At 42.0% G+C, this 21,482-nt stretch overlaps 2 protein-coding genes across 3 annotated transcripts in view; one reads left to right on the top strand and one right to left on the bottom strand.

Moving 5' to 3' along the window:
• The window catches only part of XYLB (xylulokinase), a 363,191-nt gene extending 358,757 nt beyond the window's left edge, over positions 1–4,434 (bottom strand). The window contains 2 exon segments of the mRNA XM_042816633.1: positions 3,212–3,302; positions 4,305–4,434. The gene's annotated coding sequence lies outside the window, so the exon portion shown is untranslated.
• Positions 4,435–4,659: 225 nt separating this feature from the next.
• On the top strand, positions 4,660–20,565 carry NUB1 (negative regulator of ubiquitin like proteins 1). 2 transcript variants are annotated; one of them, XM_042816820.1, is made up of 15 exons: positions 4,660–4,754; positions 7,417–7,534; positions 7,621–7,782; positions 9,759–9,817; positions 10,402–10,472; positions 11,365–11,547; positions 13,425–13,513; positions 14,842–14,948; positions 15,845–16,031; positions 16,376–16,483; positions 16,670–16,822; positions 17,533–17,679; positions 17,949–18,044; positions 18,766–18,958; positions 19,887–20,565. In XM_042816820.1, the coding sequence occupies exons 2-15, from the start codon at positions 7,418–7,420 to the stop codon at positions 20,048–20,050; spliced, it is 1,836 nt and encodes a 611-aa protein (XP_042672754.1). In that variant the 5' UTR covers positions 4,660–4,754; position 7,417; the 3' UTR covers positions 20,051–20,565. The 2 variants fall into 2 exon arrangements, with proteins under 2 accessions (XP_042672754.1, XP_042672755.1); XM_042816821.1 differs by lacking the exon at positions 4,660–4,754 and adding an exon at positions 4,772–4,881.
• Positions 20,566–21,482: the final 917 nt, after the last annotated feature.

Genomic DNA, 21,482 nt, shown 5'->3' with positions numbered 1-21,482 from the left:
AGGGGTTGGAAGGGACCTCCAGAGATCATCGAGTCCAACCCCCTGCCAAAGCAGGTTCCCTACAGCAGGTCGCACAGGTAGGCATCCAGGCAGGTCTTGAACATCTCCAGAGAAGGAGACTCCACCACCTCCCTGGGCAGCCTGTTCCAGTGCTCCATCATCTCACTGTAAAGAAGTTCTTGCGCACATTCATGCAGAACTCCCTATGCTGCAGCTGATGTCTGTTTCCCCTTGTCCTGTCTCCATGTACCACTGAGAAGAGACTGGCCTCACCACTATGGCTGCCACACCTCAGATACTTATAAACCTGGATCAGGTCCCCTCTCAGTCCATCTTTTCTCAAGGCTGAACAGACCCAGTTCACTCAGCCTTTCTTCATAGGAGAGATGCTCCAGGCCCTCACCATCTTTGTGGCCCTCTGCTGGACTCTTTCCAAGAGATCCCTGTCTTTTTTGTACTGGGGAGCCCAGAACTGTACGCAGTGCTCCAGATGAGGCCTTACCAGGGCAGAGTAGAGGGGGAGGATCGTCTCCCTCGACCTGCTGGCCACGCTCTTTTTAATGCACCCCAGGATGCCATTGGCCTTTTTGGCCACGAGGGCACACTGCTGGCTCATGGCCAACCTGTCGTCCACCAGGACACCCAGGTCCCTCTCTGCAGAGCTCCTCTCCAGCAGCTCATCCCCCAGCCTGTACTGGTGCATGCAATTATTCCTCCCTAGGTGTAAGACTCTACACTTGCTTTTGTAAGTACATTTGTGTACATTGTTGACTCCCTTCTACACACTTCTATAGACACAGCTTAACCTCACATGATTGGCCTCAGCACAGACATCCAGCTTATCCAGATCCTTCTGTAGGGCCTTTCTACCCTCAGGCAAAGCAATGCTTCCTCCCAGCTTGGTGTCATCTGCAAACTTACTGAGTGTGCACTCAATCTCCCTGTCCAGATCATCAATAAAGATATTAAACAGGGCCAGCCCCAGCACTGCTGCCTGGAGAACACCGCTCCTGACCACTCCATTCACCACCATTCTCTGGACGTGGCCATAGGAGCCAATTCTTTCACAGGAGATTCACAGTGTTAGCATTGAATCACAGAATGGTTTGGGTTGGAAGGGACCTTAAAGCCCACTCAGTTCCGTGGGCAGGGACACCTCTCACCAGACCAGGAGCCCAAAGCCCCATCCAGCCCTGCACGGATGGGGCATCCACAGCTTCTCTGGGCCTCACCACCCTCTGAATAAAGAATGTCTTCTCTTTGTCCAATCTACTTTCTTTTTGTTTAAAACCATTACCTGCAGTTGTCCTATCTCTAAACAGCTTGGTAAAGAGTCCACAGCCAGTTTTTTTTTTGCAAATCTCCTATGAAAGGCAACAATAATTTCACCCCGGAGCCTTTTCCAGACTGAACATCAACTCCCTCAGTCTTCCTTCATAACAGAGGTCCTCCAGCCCTTTGATCAGCTTTGTGGTCTCCTCTCCACCTGCTCAGGGCTCCAAGACGAATGCAGTGCTCCAGGTAGGAATACCATGTTACCATGGCACAGTATTTTGTAAGACCACAGAAAAGGAAAAACCACCATGGAATACAATGCTATTCTACTCCTCCTTGCCAAGTGCCATCTCCTCTGTGCCACTCAAAGTAGTTCCTAAATTCCATACTGTCACACAGTGATCCAGCCAGCACCAATAGACTGGCAGGCACTTCTCTTCTGTAAGTAACCATCCATAACCACAGAATGGCCAGGGTTGGAAGGGACCTCAAGGATGATGAATCTCCAACCCCCTGCCACACGCAGAGCCACCAACCTCCACATTCAATACCAGACCAGGCTGCCCAGGGCCCCATCCAACCTGCCCTTGAACACCTCCAGGGACGGGGCATCCACAGCCTCTCTGGGCAGCTGTTCCAGCACCTCACCACTCTCTCTGTAAAGAACTTCCCCCTGACATCCAACCTTAATCTTCCCTCCCTCTACTTAAAACCATTTAAAACCAATGCACTTGATCACTTGCTATGATTTTTCAATGTTTTCCTTTTCCTTTCCTTTTTTTTACTGTTTTCAATTAATTGATTCCTATTTCTGGGTAGGCATGAAAAATTAATAAGCAATCACAACTAACTTGTAAAAACAAACAGAACTTAAAACAACAACAAAAGAAATAAAATACAAACCAAAACCAAAAACTAAGTAACTAAGTACTAAGAGTACTAAAAAAAGAACTAAAAAAAGATAAATTACAATTATGGATAATAGGTAAAGGTGTAATAGGGATAAAATACCAGATAACAGCCAGCTATATGAAACAAGAAAGTACCTGGTGAGAAATATCAAAGGACAATGAGTTTTTTGAACTCTGTGGTGCACATTAGCTTTCTGTTTTCCTGTCATGCTGATTACAGAGTTTATTGATTTGTACTCCAGCCTTTCATTATACCAGAGTGTTGTTTTTGTTGTATCTACAAGTCTGGAGACCATAACAGAATCACATCAAGATAAAGGAACAACTGAAATTAAAAAAAAGTCATGTTGGCAAGGAGCCACTATAAAAAACTATTAAAAATTAAATTCAGGATCACTTTGACATGATAGTTGCAATGAAACACTTGAAAACATTTCAGTGAATGCAACTTATATTTTTAAACCAGTATCACAGAAATTCTAAAATCTTATCTACCTTCTCTGTACACCCATTTGACTAAATTAGTGATATTATTTTCTGCAAATACTTCTAAATTGATTTTTAAAGTGCTTTGAATTAGTTATCTTAACTAAACACAGACTTGAATACCTTGATTTAAAAGTCAGTGAAAGTTTATACATATACTAAATAGCTAAACCTTTGCAGGCACTTTCATAGAACCACTTTGTCCTTTCCTGAGGCTTCTCTAGCATGCTAGTGTGCTTTGTATGACGAGCTTAATCAGGAAGGGCGTTTTGCCTTTGGAAAAGTCCTATAGTTTAAATCCCAAGGACATAAGAGAAGGAACATTTCAGTACATTTTCATTTGTTAATGGAGTATTGCTAATTATGAGAAAAGTGGCTGAACCTGCATTTCAAGAGATTAAAATATTATACAGGTGCATTGCCTGAAAATTATTACTTTTTCCCTAAAGCAGCCTTAGTAAAAGCAATGAAAAAGGGAACAATTTCATGAGAAAAATGGAAAACTTCAAATATTGTGAAGTCACAGTTCTCAAACTTACCTGATTTTCAAAGCACTTTGCTGTTTGCTGTTCATGTTTGGAACTCATGGGGAGTAACTGTCATTACTGGATTACTGTAGCTTTAGCAAAGCTTCAAGCACAGAATTCAAGAGTATCAGAAAAGTAAACTGAGTAACAATAACCTTATTTTAACAGTGGGCAAATGTGACTGATTTATGCACACAGCAGAGTTCGGAATCCTGAAATTCTAGTTCAGAGTTTGTGAGCAAGACACACAATACCTGTGGGGCCACATAACTGCCTAAGTAATATGCTTTACATGATGACTGACCTGCAGGGCCATCTAGTCCAAAATAAACAACATCCTTGGACAATGCTTTCCCTCACAATATCAGAGCAATTTGAACAAAAGTTTAGTCAGGCATTGGAACAGGCTGCAATGGGTTGAAAGCTAGACTAGATGATTTCAGAGGTCTTTTCCAACATCGATGATACCATGAAAATCCTTAGCTGCCTGGACAGTTTTGGGAGTTCATGGGACCTTTGGGGGTCCTACATACAAATATAACATCAAGTGTCTACTTTGTGCAGCCTACTTTGTCTCACCCCATTCCCAGCAGTGGGCCATTATGGGCACTGGAGCAGAAGGCATAATATATATTGTAAGGGAAATGGGGCTAAACCATCTGAGTATGGGAGGTCTGTACATTGCCCTGAAAGGCGGTTGTACCAAAGGTGGGCATCGGCCTCTTCCCCCAGGTAATAGCAGTTAAGATGAGTAGCAATGGCCTGAAGCTGCACTGGGGGAGATTCAGGTTGGATTTTTTAAAAAAAAATAATCTCAGAAAGACAGGTGATGAAGTGGCACAGGGTGGTGGAGTCACCATCCCTAGAGATGTTCCAGAACTGCAGAGATGTGGCACTGAGGGACAGGGTCAATGGGCGTGCTGGGACAGGTAGAGACTAGACCTTAGTTAGACCTTTTCCAACCTTAATGATTCTGTGAGTTATCTCCACGTACAGTGCCACACGTAAGTTTTCCAGCCCAGCCTCTGAGTTCAGGTTAATTTTGACACCCTTACAACAAACACAAACTTGTTCTCTAACCCCAGGCCCACACAGACACGCTTACCCTGCACACAGCAACCATCACACCCGGCTCTTCCCCGGCACCTCTCAGCGCTTGGAAAGGCCCCCCAGCACTGACAGGAACCTCTGCCCCTTTTGCTTCACAAGCAGAAAGGTTGCGGGTGAAAGGGTCTGACAGGTGAAAGGATAAAAAGGAGAAGCAGGTACCTAAGCACCAGCACTTCTCAAGGTGCAAAACAGGCAAACGAAGAGCAGAAGGCACAGCGTGCCACCGAGCGACCAAACACCGCGCACGAACACACACAAGTGAGGGCAAAGCCCTAAAATGGCGGGCGGGGCTTGGCTTCACCACGTGACCTCCCACTTCCCGTCTCAGCGTAGGAATCTCCCGGAAGCCGGCAGCAGCACAGGGCGTTACAGAACCCCGCCCCGTTAACTGCCCTCCCTAAGGGGAGCGGTGCGCCTCGCTCTTCCTACGGGCCGCTGCCAGCGGGTGAGCTGCAGCCCAGCTGCCCCTCAGAGCGGGCTCTGGGTCCGTGGTGGGCTGGGACAGCTGTTGGTAGGGCTCGCTGTCCCCCTCAGCCTGAGCGCCGAAGCCCGCGTTCGAGCGTAGGGCTCAGGTGGGTGCCTCCCCTCACGCTGAGGTACCGTACGGCCTCCCCGGGCCTCGCCCTTCTGTCAGCGTGGTGCTTTGGAGGCACCCAGCAGTGACAGCGCTGGGAATCGCCCCCTGCGGCACGGGGGTGGGGGTGTCGGTGCTGTCAGGGAAGGGGTGAGCCGGGTGTGTGCTGAGGGTGGCCCGGGGTTGCTGCTGGCTGCCCGTTCTGGCGCTTAGCTTCTCTATCGCCCCTGGAGCCTTCAGTGAGCATTAAATCGGTGCTGTAGGGAGCCTTGCTTATGCTCTTTATCCAGTCTGTTTTATTACTAGGCTGCTCAGAATCCTTCCTTCAACAATTTGGCTTTCAAACCTGCATTTGTTTTCCTGAGCCTAGCTGGTTCAAGTGACATCTGTGTGGCAAAAAGCTCAGTCTGGTGTTCAGAGCAGCCTTTGGTAAATCCTCATCAGTTGTTTTGAGTTTTTGGAGAGCCCCTGTGAAAGTGAAACCATCTCAGGGATGCTTGTGGGATTGTCACTCATAAGTTCTTTTGAAGGATTCTCTTGCCATTTACTTAAGGTGAAATGGTAATTCATTATGAATGTTAAAGTTTTTTAACAGCTATATCTGTGTTATTATTTGTGGAAAGGAAAATGTTCTTTTTATGGAGGCTTGATAAGGGTAAGTTTAATTGGAGACTTTGGTGTTGCTTCCTGGTTCTATAGATGAGCAGATTTACAAAACTGTGAAGTACCAATCTGATAAGAAGGTGAATGACCAGCTTCCAAGTGTCACCTGTATAATTTGTGGACTTAAAGTGTCTAGATGCCTTAAAATAAAGGATATTCTTTTGTTTCTGAAGTTATCGTTAAGTGGAAATATAGTGATGGTTTGGTTGTTCAGCACATTCTGAAAATTGCAAAAAAATGATTGTATTTCAGCCTGGAGAAAAGAAGGCTGCAAGGTGACCTCATTGCTGCCTTTCAGTACCTGAAGGGAGCCTACAAACAGGAGGGGAGTTCAGCTCTGTGAAAGGGTAGATAACTGCAGGACAAGGGGAAATGGTTTTAAGTTGAGGGAGGGGAGATTAGGTTGGATGTCGGGGGAGTTTCTTTACCATGAGAATGGTGAGGTGCTGGAACAGCTGCCCAGAGGTTGTGGATGTCTCATCCCTGGAGGTGTTCAAGACCAGGTCGGATGGGGCCCTGAGCAGCCTGGGCTGGTATTGAATGGGGACATTGGCAGCCCTGCCTGTGGAGTGGAGGGGTTGGGGGTTGAGGGGGGAAGGGTTGGAGCTTCATGATCCTTGAGGTCCCTTCCAACCCAGGTCATTCTGTGATTCTGTGATATAGGATTTATGTGATGTGTTTTGGGGGAAAAAAATGGGAAAACTGCACTTTAATACCATCTTTTGGAAACTGGATATGTTTGTTCCTTTCTGCTTGCAAATGTCATCTTTTGTTTTGGCCCTGAAGTAATAACAGCATCTCAGTGAGAAGAAGAATGTGTGTTTTCTCACCTGGTTTGATCAGACACTGTGTGAACTACAGGAAACAAACTGGAAGGGTTTTTGAAGCACCTGCTGCTCAGCTGTCGTGGCCTTTTGCTAGCAGAGTCTTTATGGCATTCAGAGATTCTTTGTATCTCACCAAAACTGCAGTTGAGATAAGATTAACTGATATGCTTAACTGACTTTTTCTTTTTTTACCTACATTGTTTTGCTCATTAAGTGTGCCATTCTGAACAAGGAACAGCCTTTGAATCTGGACACAAGGGCCAGATTGAAGAATTCTGATTCTTCTCTTTTTTCCCCTCATTTTCTTGAGAGCTCTGTGCTGATAAACAAGAACAAGAAAAAATGAACTCACTGTTAAAGAAAAGTGACAGTTTAATCAGTTTTCAATGCCCGCAACTTAAATGTCTTTCTATATAAATTAACAGACATCTCCCATATGATTCCTGGTGTGCAAGAGCCAAGTCATAAGTAAATAGATTTTTCATGTGATATTTCATCACTGCGATAGCAGGGTTTTGCAGTACCTTTTCATGAGAGTTTTAAATGTGGCTTCTTGCCAAATGATTGAGATCTGAGAGGGGAGGCATGGATCTTGGCACTGATTTCATTTGCTGGAGGGATGAGGACGTTGTGTTATGGTCTTCTCATGGGGAAGCTTGTGGGACTGAGATGTTTCTTCTTGACATCTCTTTCCTGTCTTCCAAAAGAGTCATAACTTGTGTTCAACCAGTGGCTGGTGGAGAAAAGCAGGAAGGCAGAGGCATAGCACAGACACATTTTGCAGAGGGATTGGAATGAGCAGCTCTTTCCAGGGCAGGAAAGAATAGTTTTGTCATGGATTTTGAAGAATCAATGTGTTCTGCAATTGTAGCTTATATGAGAGGTTAGGAAGAGATTTCCTGCCACAAAATACTAAATTGGGGGGGTTCCTGAATTGTCTATGTTCCAATTTTTGATAGTAGTTTTGTTGTTAGGTTCCCTTCCCCATCAAAATGTGTTTCATACTCAATGGTACTTTTTGCTTGTTTGCTTTTCTTTTAAAGAATGGCACAAAAGAAATATTTGATAGCAAAGCTGACAAGTTGCTTAAGAGAAGACAAAATTCAGCTGTGGAAACCACCGTATACAAATGATAAAAAAGAAGCTGGTGAAGAGATGAAGGTAAATGTTCCATCTGAGCTGGTGTCATGTGTCCTCCAGTCGTATTACTGGTGCATTTCGCCAGATTTTTCTTGCTGTTTTCTTAGGAGCTTGTCCAAAAATATTCATCCAAGCTGAAAATCAATCAGAATGATGCAGAGAATATGCTGGAAGAAATACGGTGTAAAGCAATTGAGCGTGGAACAGGAAATGAAAATTATAAAATGACTGGGATTGCAAGACTTGATATACATCTGCCTCGGAGGAAAGTAAGCGATGTTGGAGAAAAGCTGGGAGAAGTAACTTTACTTTATGGCCTTCTGAGTTCTAGTTATACATCCAGTGCAAACGTGTTCTTCCTCAACTTCTTTGGGTGCTTTGCATGATGAATCTGTGTTTGATATTAAAAAAATAATAATGCTGGAGGTGGGGAGGGAGAAGAAGTTATGTAGATAGTTTTAGTTCCTCAGATATATGGGAATATCATGAAGAGGGGATATAGTGTTGGGTGACTAGTAATTGTCTTCCTTGTAGGATTTAATGAGAAATGATCTTTCAATTAAGAAAAGTAAATTAGATTTGAGTCTGTCTAGTTCAATTTAATTTCTTCTGACTTAACTGTTCATGTTAGTAATAAAGAGCAGATTTTTTTTTCAGTTGTAAAATACCTAAAGTTGCATTAGCAAATGAATATCACTTTATTACCACAGCTCTTGTTTCAATGACAGCTTTAATTTTTTAAGAAGTCCCCTTTCTTTTTAATTGCAATGACCAAATTGAATGCTCTGTCATCTAAAGTGGTGTATGGCTGACAATATAAAATAGTCCTCCTGTAGCTTTTAACCATGGCAGGTGGCAGTGCTCTTACAGGGATTTATATTGTAACTGTTCTAGACCTGGCAGCTAACTAAACCTCCAGTGTCTGAACTTGGAAAGGTATTTCCAAGTTTCCAAGGATTTTCTGTTATAATGGTACTCATCTATTTTAAGTGAGGTTCCAAACAATTTGCCCCTTGCATCCAGGCTTCAGCCTTTAGTTTCCTTCATAAAACATACAGGAATGTTTTTTAGTTTCCTGCATAAAACATACCACAGTAATGAAATTGGTGTCACTCTGATTGCCGTGCTGGATTCTGAGGCTGCATCTACCCTGCTCAGCTGAACTTTAGTCAGCTAAAGCCCACTGGCTGTTCCACAGTCACAGCTGTTTGCATCCTTTCTGAAGCAGCTCTGCCCAGTCCACCTGCCGTTCTGCCAAGCAATGGTCAGGCACAAGGTGAGGGACTGATCTCCATCAGTGGTTTGGATACAGCTGTGCTGTTTTGAAGGCTGAGAGCATTCAGTTCTACGGATGTGAGCTGCTTTACAGGACAGAACAGTTCTTGGTTAGGTTCTTAGTAGTACAGACAAAGCCAGTGTCTGGCAAACAGAATTGCCATCTTAGATCACTTTCTAGTTTTGGTGCTGCTGAGTGGGAGCAGCATCTTCCCCAAAGCTGTGCATCTTGGTCTGCTCAGATAACAGTAGAATTTCTTTGCTTAGGGACACTTAAAGGTTGCATTCATCTTTGCAGCAGCAGCAGTGAGTGGTGACTCTGGAAAAGAATAATATTTTTCTGCTGAAGATGGTGATCTTCAGAGATAACCTGTACTTCAGAAGGTTTCTTTTTCCACTGAATGCTTGAAAAAACACAATCATAGCAGTTCTCTCTCCTGCAGTGAAAATTAATTAGCAGGGAATGTGACAGGCTAAAGGCAGCAGTTGTTAAGTATTTGCCATGCAGTTAAAACAAACAAATAGTCTGCTAATTCCTTTCTTCTATGCTGCTGGGCACGAGGGAATTAATTCATTTAAAATCCCAGTTTATCTAATCTGGGAACAGGCACAGTAATAGGAATTAATCATAACTTCACCAGTCACAGGTGAGTGGCATAATTCCAGAGCAGAGTTAAGATTGGAAGCACATAATTAAATTAGTTTAAATTGTTTGGGTCTGAATTTGGATTTATCTAACTATCAGTCTTGTGCAGTAGTAATGCTTATTTTTAGCAGTGGATAGCAGTGTATGCTCCCTGCCTGGAAATTAGTAGTATGTATGCCAAGTAGTAACCCTGTTAACATGATTCTTATTTGAAAAAGAAACTGCAGTTGTTAGAAAACAGTTAATTTAAAAAAATGCCCAAAGTGCTATGATACATTCTTTTCCTTTCTTCCTCCATTCTTCCATCCAATATAATTACTACAGAGCAGAAAAGTCCCGCTGGAAACTAGCCTGTTCATCACTGGCAAGGAGCTCAGATCACAGTAAGTGTAATCACCTTTGGTTCTTGTCTTAGCACTGTATGACAGTGTGCTATTCACAGAAATGCAGACAGTGCACTACTGTTGGGTTCTCTTAAGTTTTTCTTCCTGTTTGTTGTGTCTGAGTAGGCTGTACAGCATTCCTGGATAGGGCAGTTCTTCATTTAAAAAGTGGCAGCTCAACACAGAAAAAAGGGAAGTTAGTAGTGGAAATGACTCCTTTGTAAGTCATCAGCAAGTACCAGAGGAGGCAGCAGTGATCAACACTGTTTGTAGTGAGGCAGGTCCTCTAAATAGTGAACCAGCTTCTCTTTTGTGGTTTGATGTGTTGTTTGTTTGTTTGTTTTTAACCCAACTAAAATCAGATTCTTTTCTGCCTATTTTGTTTTTCCTTTTCTGTATCCCATCTTTTTCCTGTATGGCATAGGAAGCTTTCTGATGATGTTATTTTAACTTTTAGCAGCCTTTCATAGTCAAATGTTAAGCCAGTTATTAACATAGTTGTTTTCAAGTTTTACCACTGTTCTATTAGAAATGCAGTTTGTCCTTGTAAGTTTTATTCATAAATGCAATGATTTATTTCACAGGATAGCACAGGAGCATGCGTTACAAGAAAATGCTATCAAAATAATCATAAATAAGAAGCAGCTCGACCTGGGTATGTATTTCTAGTCAAGTAAACTGTCTCCAGTTGAGTGTACTTCTGTGTTTGTTTTTCAGTTTATTGCTTCTCAGAAGGAAACTTGTTTGCAATTTTTTTTTTAATGTGAAAAATCTCCAAGGAATTGCAGTTCTATTTGCCAGTCTCTGCTCTAAGGTGAAGGTAATAAATAGTAATGATCAAAGCACTCAGAACTATTGATTATAGGAATCCCTTAATAAATGCTGAAAACCTATTTTCTGAAGCGTTGAAATACCCAGAATGGATTTTAACAAAAATAAATAAATTTCCCCAATCCACACTACATAGCTGCACATTCAGAAATTTGTTTGTAATGTGTTACACATGCTAATTCCCACAATGTGTTTGAAACACTGAACAACAACTACTTTCTTTTTTTGTTGGTTACCTGAGCAGCTGACATATTTCTTCCCTTGCAAGAAGTCAGAGCTACTTAGAGCCATGAAATTGATAAGAACTTGGATTTAATTTCCATTTCCTCTGTCCTGGTATTGTGATGTGTGATTCTGGATGCCTTGTTTAACCCCACATTATTCTAGTTTTTGCCTGGAGATCAAATAATTGAAATAGAAACACTTGTGTTTCTTGAGTGCTTAGGGGAAAAACCCATACCAGTCATTTTAAAAGCATTTCTTAAATGCAAATGTGCTTCTGATTTGAGTTTCTGTGGAAGATGTCAGTAATTTACAGTGATCATGACTGAATACTTGGATCTGGTACTGATTGTAGTTCACCAGTATAATGCAAGCAAGGTAAGGGGATTGAGATTGTTGTTTTGTGTTTTTTTTTTTCCAGTAGCACTCCAATGTAAAATGGTTTCTTCACAAATAAAGTATGAGAAATGTGATCCTAATACTGTGTTTTGCAGGAAAAACCCTTGAAGATCAAGGTGTAACACACAATGCAAAAGTGATGGTACTTCAACTGGAACAGAGTGATGAGGAAACTAAAAGAAAAGTTCACGAAGAAGAACTTCAGCGCAAGAAAGAAAAAGACATCAGTGAGAAGATGCAAAGAACTAAGAAGGGTTTGGAAATCCTAGCAGAGAGAGGTAGGGCAGGGTTGGTGTGGGAGTGGGGAGCTGGGCATCTTGCAGATCAGCTCTGTAGCATTTCAGCATGGAGAATGCCTGCACTGTCACTTCAGTTTATACTCTTGTAGCCAACTTGAAAACTGAGTTGATTAAAACTTCCTCTTCTAATTATTACACAAGTGGAATGCTAGAAAATATTTTACACTTGCTGAAGGATATAATATGAATCAATTATTATGTAATTGGCACTTGACAGCTAAGGAACTGACAACTCTGAGAGCAGGCTTTAAACTTATTGTTCACATAAGCACAGTGGAATAATGTATGATAAGTCTTACACACTTCTTTGTAGTTTACCTCAGATATGACTACGTGTAACCATGGTTACATTGTGCAGAACAGCTCACTTGTCATTCTGATCTATAATGTGGTTGTTCTTTTCTCATTGTGTTTGATGTCAGCTGCCTGCAACTGTGGATTAAGTCAAAGGGGTATGGTCAATCTAACAGTAATTTTTCAAAATGAGATTGTGTCTGTGAATTGCACTGCTAGATGATGAACTTAAATCACTTCTCTATTTTACTGTTTCAAAAATCCACAAACAAGAAACTGTAATCGAGTATGCAATGAATTCCTGCCAAATGCATAAATAGTATGTGAACAAAGCTGCTTTCAGCCTACTGTAATACCAGATTTTGAACAAATAAAGGAAGTGAGCCTTTTTATTGACTTAAGGGGTAATTTAGACCCCAGCCTTTGAATCCTGCATAGGGCCTCTTTAAGATACTACTAGCTGTCATTTATAGCAAAATGCCAGAGTATGACAGAGTCTTTATATAGTGTCCTCAGAGTCTCAAGGCTCTGTGTGAAGCAACATGAAATACAAAAAGAATCTACCAAACCTTTTGTTTCACCTGAGGAAAATTGCAGGGCAGAAGCTTTTAGCCTCTGTAAACTCCTTCTTAATTGTCTTTTGTTTGTAAGAAAAGCATCCTTTTTAAATCTAATTTAAGTGAAAACAAAAAAATTAATAGAACAGTCATAAACTTCAAAGACATTGGGAAAGGATAGAATCATAGAATCACTGAGGTTGGAAAAGACCTCCAAGGTCATCTTGTCCAACCATGCACTTACCACCAGTATGTCCCCACTAAACTGTGTCTTGAGCACCTCCAGAGATGGTGACTCCACCTCCCTGGGCAGCCTCTGCCAGTGCCTGACCACTCTCTTAAAGAAGGAATTTGTCTTAATGCCCAGCCTGAATCTCCTGTGGAGATTCAAAAAAATGGGCCCTAAAATGCTTCCTGCTTGGCCAGCTGAGGCTGGTGGTGGTAGGTCTGTCTAAAAACAGACTTCATGTAATAGAATCATAGAATAGCTTAGAGTAGAAGGGACCTTGGAGGTCATCCAGTTCAGCCCCTGCCATGGACAGGGCTGCTGGGGCCCCATCCTACCTGGCCTTGAGCAGCTCCTGGGATGGGCTATCTGCAGCCTCCCTGGACAGCAGTGCCAGTGCATCCCCACCCTCTGAGTACAAAATTTCTTCCTATCATCCAAGCTAAATTTCCCCTTTCAGTTTAAAGCCATTCCCCCTTGTTCTATCACTCTCAGACCATGTAAAAAGTTGGTCCCCTTCCTGCTTGTAAGCTCTCCACAAGTTCTGGAAGGCTGCAATGCCATCTCCCCGGAGCTTTCTCTTCTCCAGGCTGAACGAGCCCAACCCCCTCAGCCTTTCTTCATGGGTGAGGTGCTCCAGCCCTTTTGTAATTCACGTTTTTTGTTGTTGTTTGCTTTGTTGTTTGACTGTGTACTTAATGACATAATCTTATGGCAACAATGGTGTTCTTTTAGGAGGTGGTACTTACAACTAAGACTTGCTTTTTCTTATGTTTCAGAGGAGTACTTGGATGCAGATACTGCTCCATATCTAGATATAGCTAATCAGACTGGGAGGTCAATCGAGATTCCTCCTCAAGCCAAAAAAGTAGGTAAAATTTATCTTACTGAGCTAATAAGACACTTGACAAATCAGGCTTTAAGAAGCTATTTCAAATATAGCATTGAAATACACTTGGGCTTTCTGGGAATGTTAGCTAGATATTTGCTTAATAAAAATGATTTTGAAATGGAAATGAAGTATAACTCTGCAATTGAGATACTTTAGCCATCTGAAGACAGCCCCCTAACTGCTGATCTAATTGCAGGTTTAACCTTGCATAGGCTCCAGTGTTGTCAATGTCTTTTTTTTTTTTTCTTCAGTTTGTTTTTAAGATGGGTTTTAACTTTGTTTCCTAGCACCTGAATTTTGATTGCTGTAGGGCCACATGAAATGAACTTGTTCATTAGGCTCAGTCAACTTTAGCTGGAGGCAAAATGAATCTTGCAAAGTCAGACTTCTAAAAAGTAGTTTTGAGATCTTCTGCACTGTGACCCATCTCAGATTTAAATTTGCTCCCTGTTCAAACCTCACATTCCCAACTGAAAGTCTTTGGCCAGGTGCATGCAGTCATTACAGTAGGAGGGACACACCTGATGTTGGCTGCTGAAGCAGAAGAATGGCCGTAACACTGTCTTTTTGAAGATAAGAAATGTTTACAAATGTAACAATAGAAAAAAAAGATAGGGGAGGGGAAGCAACAACAAGCAGACCCCCAACACGTTAACTGCTGCTCTAGCATCTGCTGAGGCAGACTGTTTTCTGACTCCTCTGGAGTTTCTGGATGATTGTAAAAAAATAGCCGCCCTTTCTCAGAATGCAGATTGTTCTGATGAGAGCTAAAGAGCCTAAAAGTTAAAGCATCAGATGTATGGAACTTGGGTGAGAAGAACTATTGCAGGTTGTGACTGTCATTATTGCAATTGCCATCCTGCAGGAACTAGAGAGTTTTCCTGCCACGATCAAGATATAATTATCATTCTGAGGCTTTACAGGAAGTGAATCACAAGAGTTATACAAGATAGTTCTAATAGTAAAGCAAAACAAGCTTGGTACTGTTAGAATGTGTGGGACTTGCAAAATGCTTAGCTTGTTATCTCTTGTTACTGAGAATCAATCTGTGGTTTTAGTTTTAGAATAAATTTGGTGCTTCATTTCATGTGTCAGTAACATTTGTTGCTTTTTTTTTCCTAGACAATATATTATTAAATGAGATAAAAATATCAAGCAGTGTGAAATGATGACTCTTACTGAACTGATACAACAGTATTTTTCTAGGAAGAACAAGGAGTCTAATGGATTACCTACATCATTATTTTTAGTCATAAAGGAGAGCTGAGGGGAGTACAGAAATGACTTGATATATCTTTTTCTAGGCACTTCTGCTGGCAATGGGTTATCATGAAAAGGGCAGAGCATTAATGAAAAAGAAGGAATATGAAATAGCTCTGCCATATTTGTTGGATGCTGATAAACATTTCTGGTAAGAACCTTTTGAAGTATTTATCTGGCTTTCCTGTACTGTCAGCCAAATATAGGAACACCATTAGCCCTGGCTACGTGTGTAGATCAGGGCCTCTTTTGCCCAGGATTACTTCTCACCCTCTCCGCAGTTGGGAAATAGCAGGAGAAGCCTCTGACTTTTGGTGACAGGTGGCTTCGTGTAGAACAGCTGAAACAGATACAGCCACTGGGCCATTTAGTCTGTCATATTACATAAACAGAAACTGTCATTAATGTACGAGGCTATGAATTGCTGTAGCTTGAGAGGCAGATGCACGTACTCTTTTGCAATCACTCCTGTAAGGAATAATTTCCGAGCAGAACACAGAGGTCAGTAACCATATTGGAGTTTCTGCTGGTAATCTAATTTGCTGTCAGCAGTCAGAACCCTAAGGTGCTAATGTTGAGGAACCCCCACCCCAAAGTAATGCCCCTTTCTGCTTCTCATCTGCACTCACAAATAAGGAGACTCACACATATCCTAATGTGTTCACTTGCTATGAAGCAGATGATTGATCTCTGTGGTCTTAAAGGTTATAGAGTGCTTAATTCTATCCTGCTTTTATATGGATGCTGTCTTTAAATAGTTTTAAAAAAAAATATTGTGGCTATCATAGTTTTTGGGGAAGAAGTGTTATCAAGATGTCCTATGTATTAATGAAAGTGATGGACATCAGTGTTCTCTTAAAGTTCCACTGGCTTCAGTTTGCTGCCTCAAATATGAAGCACATGCTTCCTCAATGAATTGAGTGTATGTAAGTGAGTGTATGCATTTGAGTACATATGAGTATGTGTACTCCTAGCTTGTTGTTTTGTTAGTGTTAAAAGGCAAACAACCACTCCCCTAAAAAAAACCCAAATGTTTTGTTTTCCCAGTGAGTGCAGCACGGAGCTGCTGAACACAGTTGATAACTATGCAGTCCTGCAGCTGGATATAGTGTGGTGCTACTTCCGCCTGGAACAGCTGGATTGCCTGGATGATGCAGAGAAAAAGCTGACCACAGCCCACAGGTGCTTCCAGAGGTGCTATGGGGAGAACCATGAAAGACTTATTGATATCAAGGTATGCTGGTTCTATTAAACTAGGGTGGTTTTGTTGTGGTGTTTTGGTTTTTTCTTGCATTGATTTACTTACTGTTCAAATATTCCAAGGCTCTCTTCTAATTTAAAGCTTTCTTGTGCTTCCTTAGCTGGTTATGTCATTGTGTCATTGTGAAAGCAATGGGTTTGACAACAAGGTCACAGCGTTTATATGTGTAGATTTTGCTGTGGCACTTCATTTACATACTGAGCTTTGCATATTAGTGACTAAAATTTCATTAAAGATGTATTATGTTCTGTTGATAATGAATGGATGTTCTAACGTATGCTTATCCCCCTGTCCCCTTTGTTTAACAATCCTTTTAGGGAAGCTATGGCCGTGAGAAGGTTTTATTTCTACGGCTTTACCTTCTTCAGGGAATAGGACACTATCACAGTGGCAGAGAAAAGGAGGCTGCTGAGTACATCCAGAAGGTGAGGCACCTTTAGGGAGAGCTTTCAAGTTGTTTGCACTAGGAACTTACTGAAGGAAATATGTTCCTGTGTTTGGACTGTGCCTTCTACCTGTTCACTGCTTACTCAGGAAAATGGGGAGATTTTGTTTTCCATTTGTATGTTAGCAACAGTGTTAGTGATGTCAGTTGTTCACTTTACACACAGGCATCTCATCTGTATGAAGAACTGTACATAGATCCAGAAAAGGTTTATCAACTGTCATTCCTGGGCTTTTCTGAACAGGAAGCTCGCCTTGCCCTGCGAGCGTGCCATGGGAATGTGGAGCATGCTGCCAACCTTATTACCAACAGGAGAGAGGTATGGGGCAGTAAAAGCATTAAACCAAGGATTCTGTTTGTTGGGGTGTCCCTAAGATCATGTTTTGCATAACTAGTACACCATAATGCTAAATTAAGGACTTAAATTATCATGCTTTGGCACTGTTAGTGTGACTAACAGCTTGACATCTGCTGCCACAAGTTTGAAGCCACAACTTAATAGAAGTGTTTGGACTTGGAAAATTCAAGAGGGGAGAAGGCTGTGTTGTGCTGAAGTATAAGTAGCCGACAGTGTTGGCCATACTTGAAGTGCCTGAAATTACATTTGGTAAGTAGAGGTGGTATTTTAAGACTTCAGACAGTGAAATGTGGATAGAAAAGTCAAATGGCTGTGAGATCTTGTTGGCTACATGCCCAGCCCTAACTGTGTGTCCTTGGCAGGTCTTGTCCACAGACCCATCTGCCAAGCTGGTTTATCGCTTACTACAAGGGCCTATAATAGCTGTGATAGTGTAGGATTAGATCTGCTGAGACTTCAGAACAGAAGCATGGCTGCAGTGCTTGCTCATGGGAATACAAATCACTTTAGTGATCACTGTCTGGCAGTGAAATCTGTATTTAAAATACTAAGTTCTTTTTCCTCAAGAAATCCAAGTTCAAAAGAAGTAAATCCAAGAAACCCCTCATGCACAGGGGAAGGTGGAAGCAATCCCATGCACAGTTAGCTTTGTAATGGCTGTGTTCTTGCAGGAAAAGGCACAGATAAGGAGGGAGGAGAGAGCTAAAAGAAGGCAGCGACTGGAAGACATAAACACCTTGAAAAGTATGGGCTACTCAGAGCGAGCTGCTCAAGTAGCCCTTCATCGTGCACAAGGAAACCTGGACCAAGCTTTTAAGGTAAGATTTCCAGGAGTAGTGCTTTTATACAAAAAAAAAAAAAAAAAAAGAAAAGTATTCTTTTAGAATTGCTTAGCAGATTCTTATTTTCTGCTTTCTGTATTGGTGAGTTTGTACCCTTCTTTTGAACTGTAATGACCAAACTTCTACTTCCTGACCTGGTGAATCAGACACTAAGATGGTTGAGGTTTTGCTTGTATGCACTTCTCCACATTGAGGACTAATGTAACTGTGTTGCTCTGTTCTGATCCCTCTCCATTTTACTACAGTTTATTCTGGACAATCCAGAGTTACTGTTGGAAAACGATGATGATGATTCTGCAGCCTCAGACCAGTTTCAGGTTTCCCAAGAAAGTATTGACCAAGTAAGTCAAATCTTTTTCTTTCTGAGGAGTTGGTAGCCTTGTTTCTGAATTACACCTTCAACCACGCTGGATCTTAAGCAGAGCTGTGGAAATTGTCTTTGTCCCATGTGCCTCATATGCTGTCACATTTCCATCGTCTTGCATCTTCTCTTCTCAGCGAAGTCACACTTGGGCTGAAGTGTAATTCCTGTCTACTTCCTGCCCTTCACACCAATGTGTGGTGCACAGGTTCTGAAGGAAGTACAGGCATTCTAGTGCTCTTACTCTAAAAAAGACGTCAGAGAAGAAATGTATTCAAGTATTTAAACATATTGCAGTGCACTTGGGAAAGAGTTGACATCTGTTTTTCTCATCATGGGCCATCTGAAAAGCTTTTCAGTAGCTAGTGTGGCTCGATAGTTTAACGTCAGGCAGGAAAACTGCATTGCATAGAAAAGATAAATAATAAATGCACACTCCTGGAGTGCTGGAGTGCTTTGAAGTTCCCTTTGAAAACTGAAGAGCTGGCCTGATGTTAAACAAGAGGCTCTTGATTTTGCTCAGCATTCCCATTCCTGTAATAGGTCACTGCCCTGTTGTTAGCTATTCCAGTAAACCACACTCAGTGTCCTGGAATTCCTGGTATGCAATGCTTTCCTCTGTGCAAGGGGAATGACTGTCAGATTCCTGTCAGTCACTGATGCTGACTGAGCTTGAATTTCTTTATTTCTGCCCCTTGTAGCTGATGTACATGGGATTCAGCCAGGAGTCAGCAAAGCAAGCTTTAAAGGTCTTTAAAGGCAACATCCACTTAGCTTCCCAGACGCTGGCTCATTATGGGGGAGTTCTGCCAGATTCACTTCAGCTATCTCCAGAGGGGTCCAGTCTGTCAGAGGAATCAACTTCATCTAAAGATTCACCCACAGAGTCTGCAAGTAAGAAATGCTGCATGCAACAACTAAGAGAGAGCAGGAGGCTATTCTGCTTTTTGTACAAATAGATGATGTGATTTCTGCTTACACTGTTTGTAGAGGGCTTTGAGTCAGGCCTCAGACTGATTTCCTTGGTACTGTAGTTACTGACAAGGCAGACATTAGCCCCAGATAAGCTACAGCCCCTACAATCAGTCCTGGCCATTTATGATCTATAAGGGGTGTAGTGTCAGCTGAAGGCACACAAGGCAGATGTAGGAAAGGATAACCTTCAGAGGCGTCCTGGGAGAAGCTGAAAGGAGTGGCTGCTGACTTAGCCATGCCTTTAGCATGCACGGCTGGAGGCCTTGGGTATCTCCATCATATCACTGAGGAGGAACACACTGCCCTTTGTAGCCCACAGATAATTCTAGCTTTTCCCATCTAACTGAATTCACTCATACTAATTAAGTCTAAAAATGAATCAGCCTCTCCCTGCATGTAGTCTCAGAGAGTCTTAAGACTCTCTGGCTTCCTGGACTTAGTGCTGAAAATTTTTGGCTTGTTAATGCCTGATTTTTTTTATTTTTTTATTTTTTATTGCCAAGAAATTTTATTCCAAATGTGTGATACAGAAGCTGATCTGACCACATGCCCTTTATCTTGATAGAGCTGTAACTGATACTTGCATTAGCAAAGAGGAAACTCATACTTTGTCTTGTATTAGCTGCCAGAGCTCAAGCAATCCCTGTTGTACAACTAAGGGCTTTCCTGCAGCTTTAAGTAGAGGGAAAATTGGCCATCCTGCAATAACTGGTAGAGCAATTTTAAAATAAGAGGTAGTTTGTAGTAGTTGGCTCTTGCAGAGAAATTCATGCTGCTGAAAGAGGGGAAGTATAAACTTCTTTCAGCAATGAAACCACTGCTGACTTTATTTCTTTTCTAATTGAAGGTTCTTCTAGTTCACCAACAGATGAAGACATGGAGACTGATGCAGTCAATGAAATCCTGGAGGATATTCCTGAACATGAGGAGGATTATCTGGATTTAACACTGGAGGAGGAGGAACAGATCATTCATGAATACTTATCCTACATAGAAGTACCACAGCATTAAATCTCATTATCTTGACTTCAGTTACACATTTTTTCCCTTGACAAATTGAGTTTGGATTCTAAATGCATCTTCAGCTTATTTCTTACTAAACGCCTTGAAGTCAGTTAAGCTGTAGGTGAAACACATAATTCCTGCTTATTTATAAATCTGCTTAAAGCCTACATCTGTGGTACACTGTAATTTATTGTCCTAGCAAAAAGATAGAAACATTTATTTTCAGAAGAAAATTTAATAGAACTTAACTATATTTTTATTGTGAAAAAGTGATTCACTTAGTATACAGGCAAATAAGCATTTCTACATCACTTAAAGATGTCAACTTTGATGCAATCTGTGTAAAGGAGAGACCTGGCTAATGAGGTTAGAGAGGTATCCACCTATGTACTGTTTTTTTTCCATCTGGAAGGTTGCTGAGAGTCGTTTATGTGTCTGTTATGCATGGATTTATACTGCATTCTGCTTCTTGCTTCATGCAGATGTTACACAGGCAATAAAGATAACCATGTGCTGCTTCAGCTTTTAGTAAGAAGTCTTCTGTCCTTTGCTCTTAAAAAGCAGTAGGAGCTGCCACATCCCATAGCGTTCTGGAGAAATACCTACGTGGAAATAGCCGGTGTAACATCCAGCTTCCTGCGACAAGAGACTCCTCTCTGCCTGGCATGTGAGTTTCACCCGGCGTTGTTTTTCCATTTGCATTCAATACCTTCAGACTCACGGTAGAGGGAGCTCAAGCCCTACCTGCTGCAGGGCCGGGGGGAAGGCAGCAGGGAGCGGGGATCTTTGCTGCTGGTGGCCCTGACAGGAGCTGCTCTGGAATGAGCCGTGTATGCCGTGACCATTTCTTCTTACCCAGCATTTATCGGGGGAAATGAAGGCTTGCACTTCTGCAGTACTGGGAGAATACACGATACTGGAAGTAGGACGATGGCCTGCAAAGTGACTGCAATAATCCTAAAGCTAATAGTTGGTAAGTCTTGGTGTGGTTTTTACTCTGGCTACCTTAGCCTGGGGCAGCAAAAGACAGGCAATAATTATATATATCACTAATGAGTAACTCGCTGTTTATTTCGTGGTTGTGTGTCAAGACAAGCACTACAAAAACAGGGTAGTTTTGTATTTTAGAAACATGTTGGTCAATGGGGACAAAGCTAGAACTGCAAACTGGAGGCAAAAAGAAACCCAGCAACTGCTCTATCCCCACTGTCTCTCTGCAGGAGAGCACAGAGCACTGAACAACAGACAAACCAAAAAATAGCTAGACAATGGAAACAACCAACCGAGCCAGAAGCTGTACATAGCTTTAACAAGGAGTAGGTGGGACTGCAGTGGCATTGCCTTGGGGTAGTGCATGAGCATGCACAGAAGGCAGCAGCTCTCTGCTTTGGCACAGTTTACATAGCCAAGTGGCAGTGACGACTCAAAAAGTGAACTC

The sequence above is a fragment of the Centrocercus urophasianus genome, unplaced genomic scaffold, assembly GCF_019232065.1.
Source record: "Centrocercus urophasianus isolate 14NV4802_14NV808 unplaced genomic scaffold, USGS_Curo_1.0 seq_16, whole genome shotgun sequence".
NCBI lineage: Eukaryota > Metazoa > Chordata > Aves > Galliformes > Phasianidae > Centrocercus > Centrocercus urophasianus.
The sequence above is the reverse complement of the archived record's forward strand: the minus strand, read 5'-3'. Positions and strand labels throughout refer to the sequence as shown.

Bases quoted from the DNA above. Each gene is read 5' to 3' on its own strand.
- NUB1 (XM_042816820.1), top strand. From the start codon at position 7,418: ATGGCACAAAAGAAATATTTGATAGCAAAGCTGACAAGTTGCTTAAGA. The intron at 14,949-15,844 runs GTAAGAACCTTT...TTGTTTTCCCAG, and splicing joins GATGCTGATAAACATTTCTG to TGAGTGCAGCACGGAGCTGC. The intron at 16,484-16,669 runs GTGAGGCACCTT...CTTTACACACAG, and splicing joins CTGCTGAGTACATCCAGAAG to GCATCTCATCTGTATGAAGA.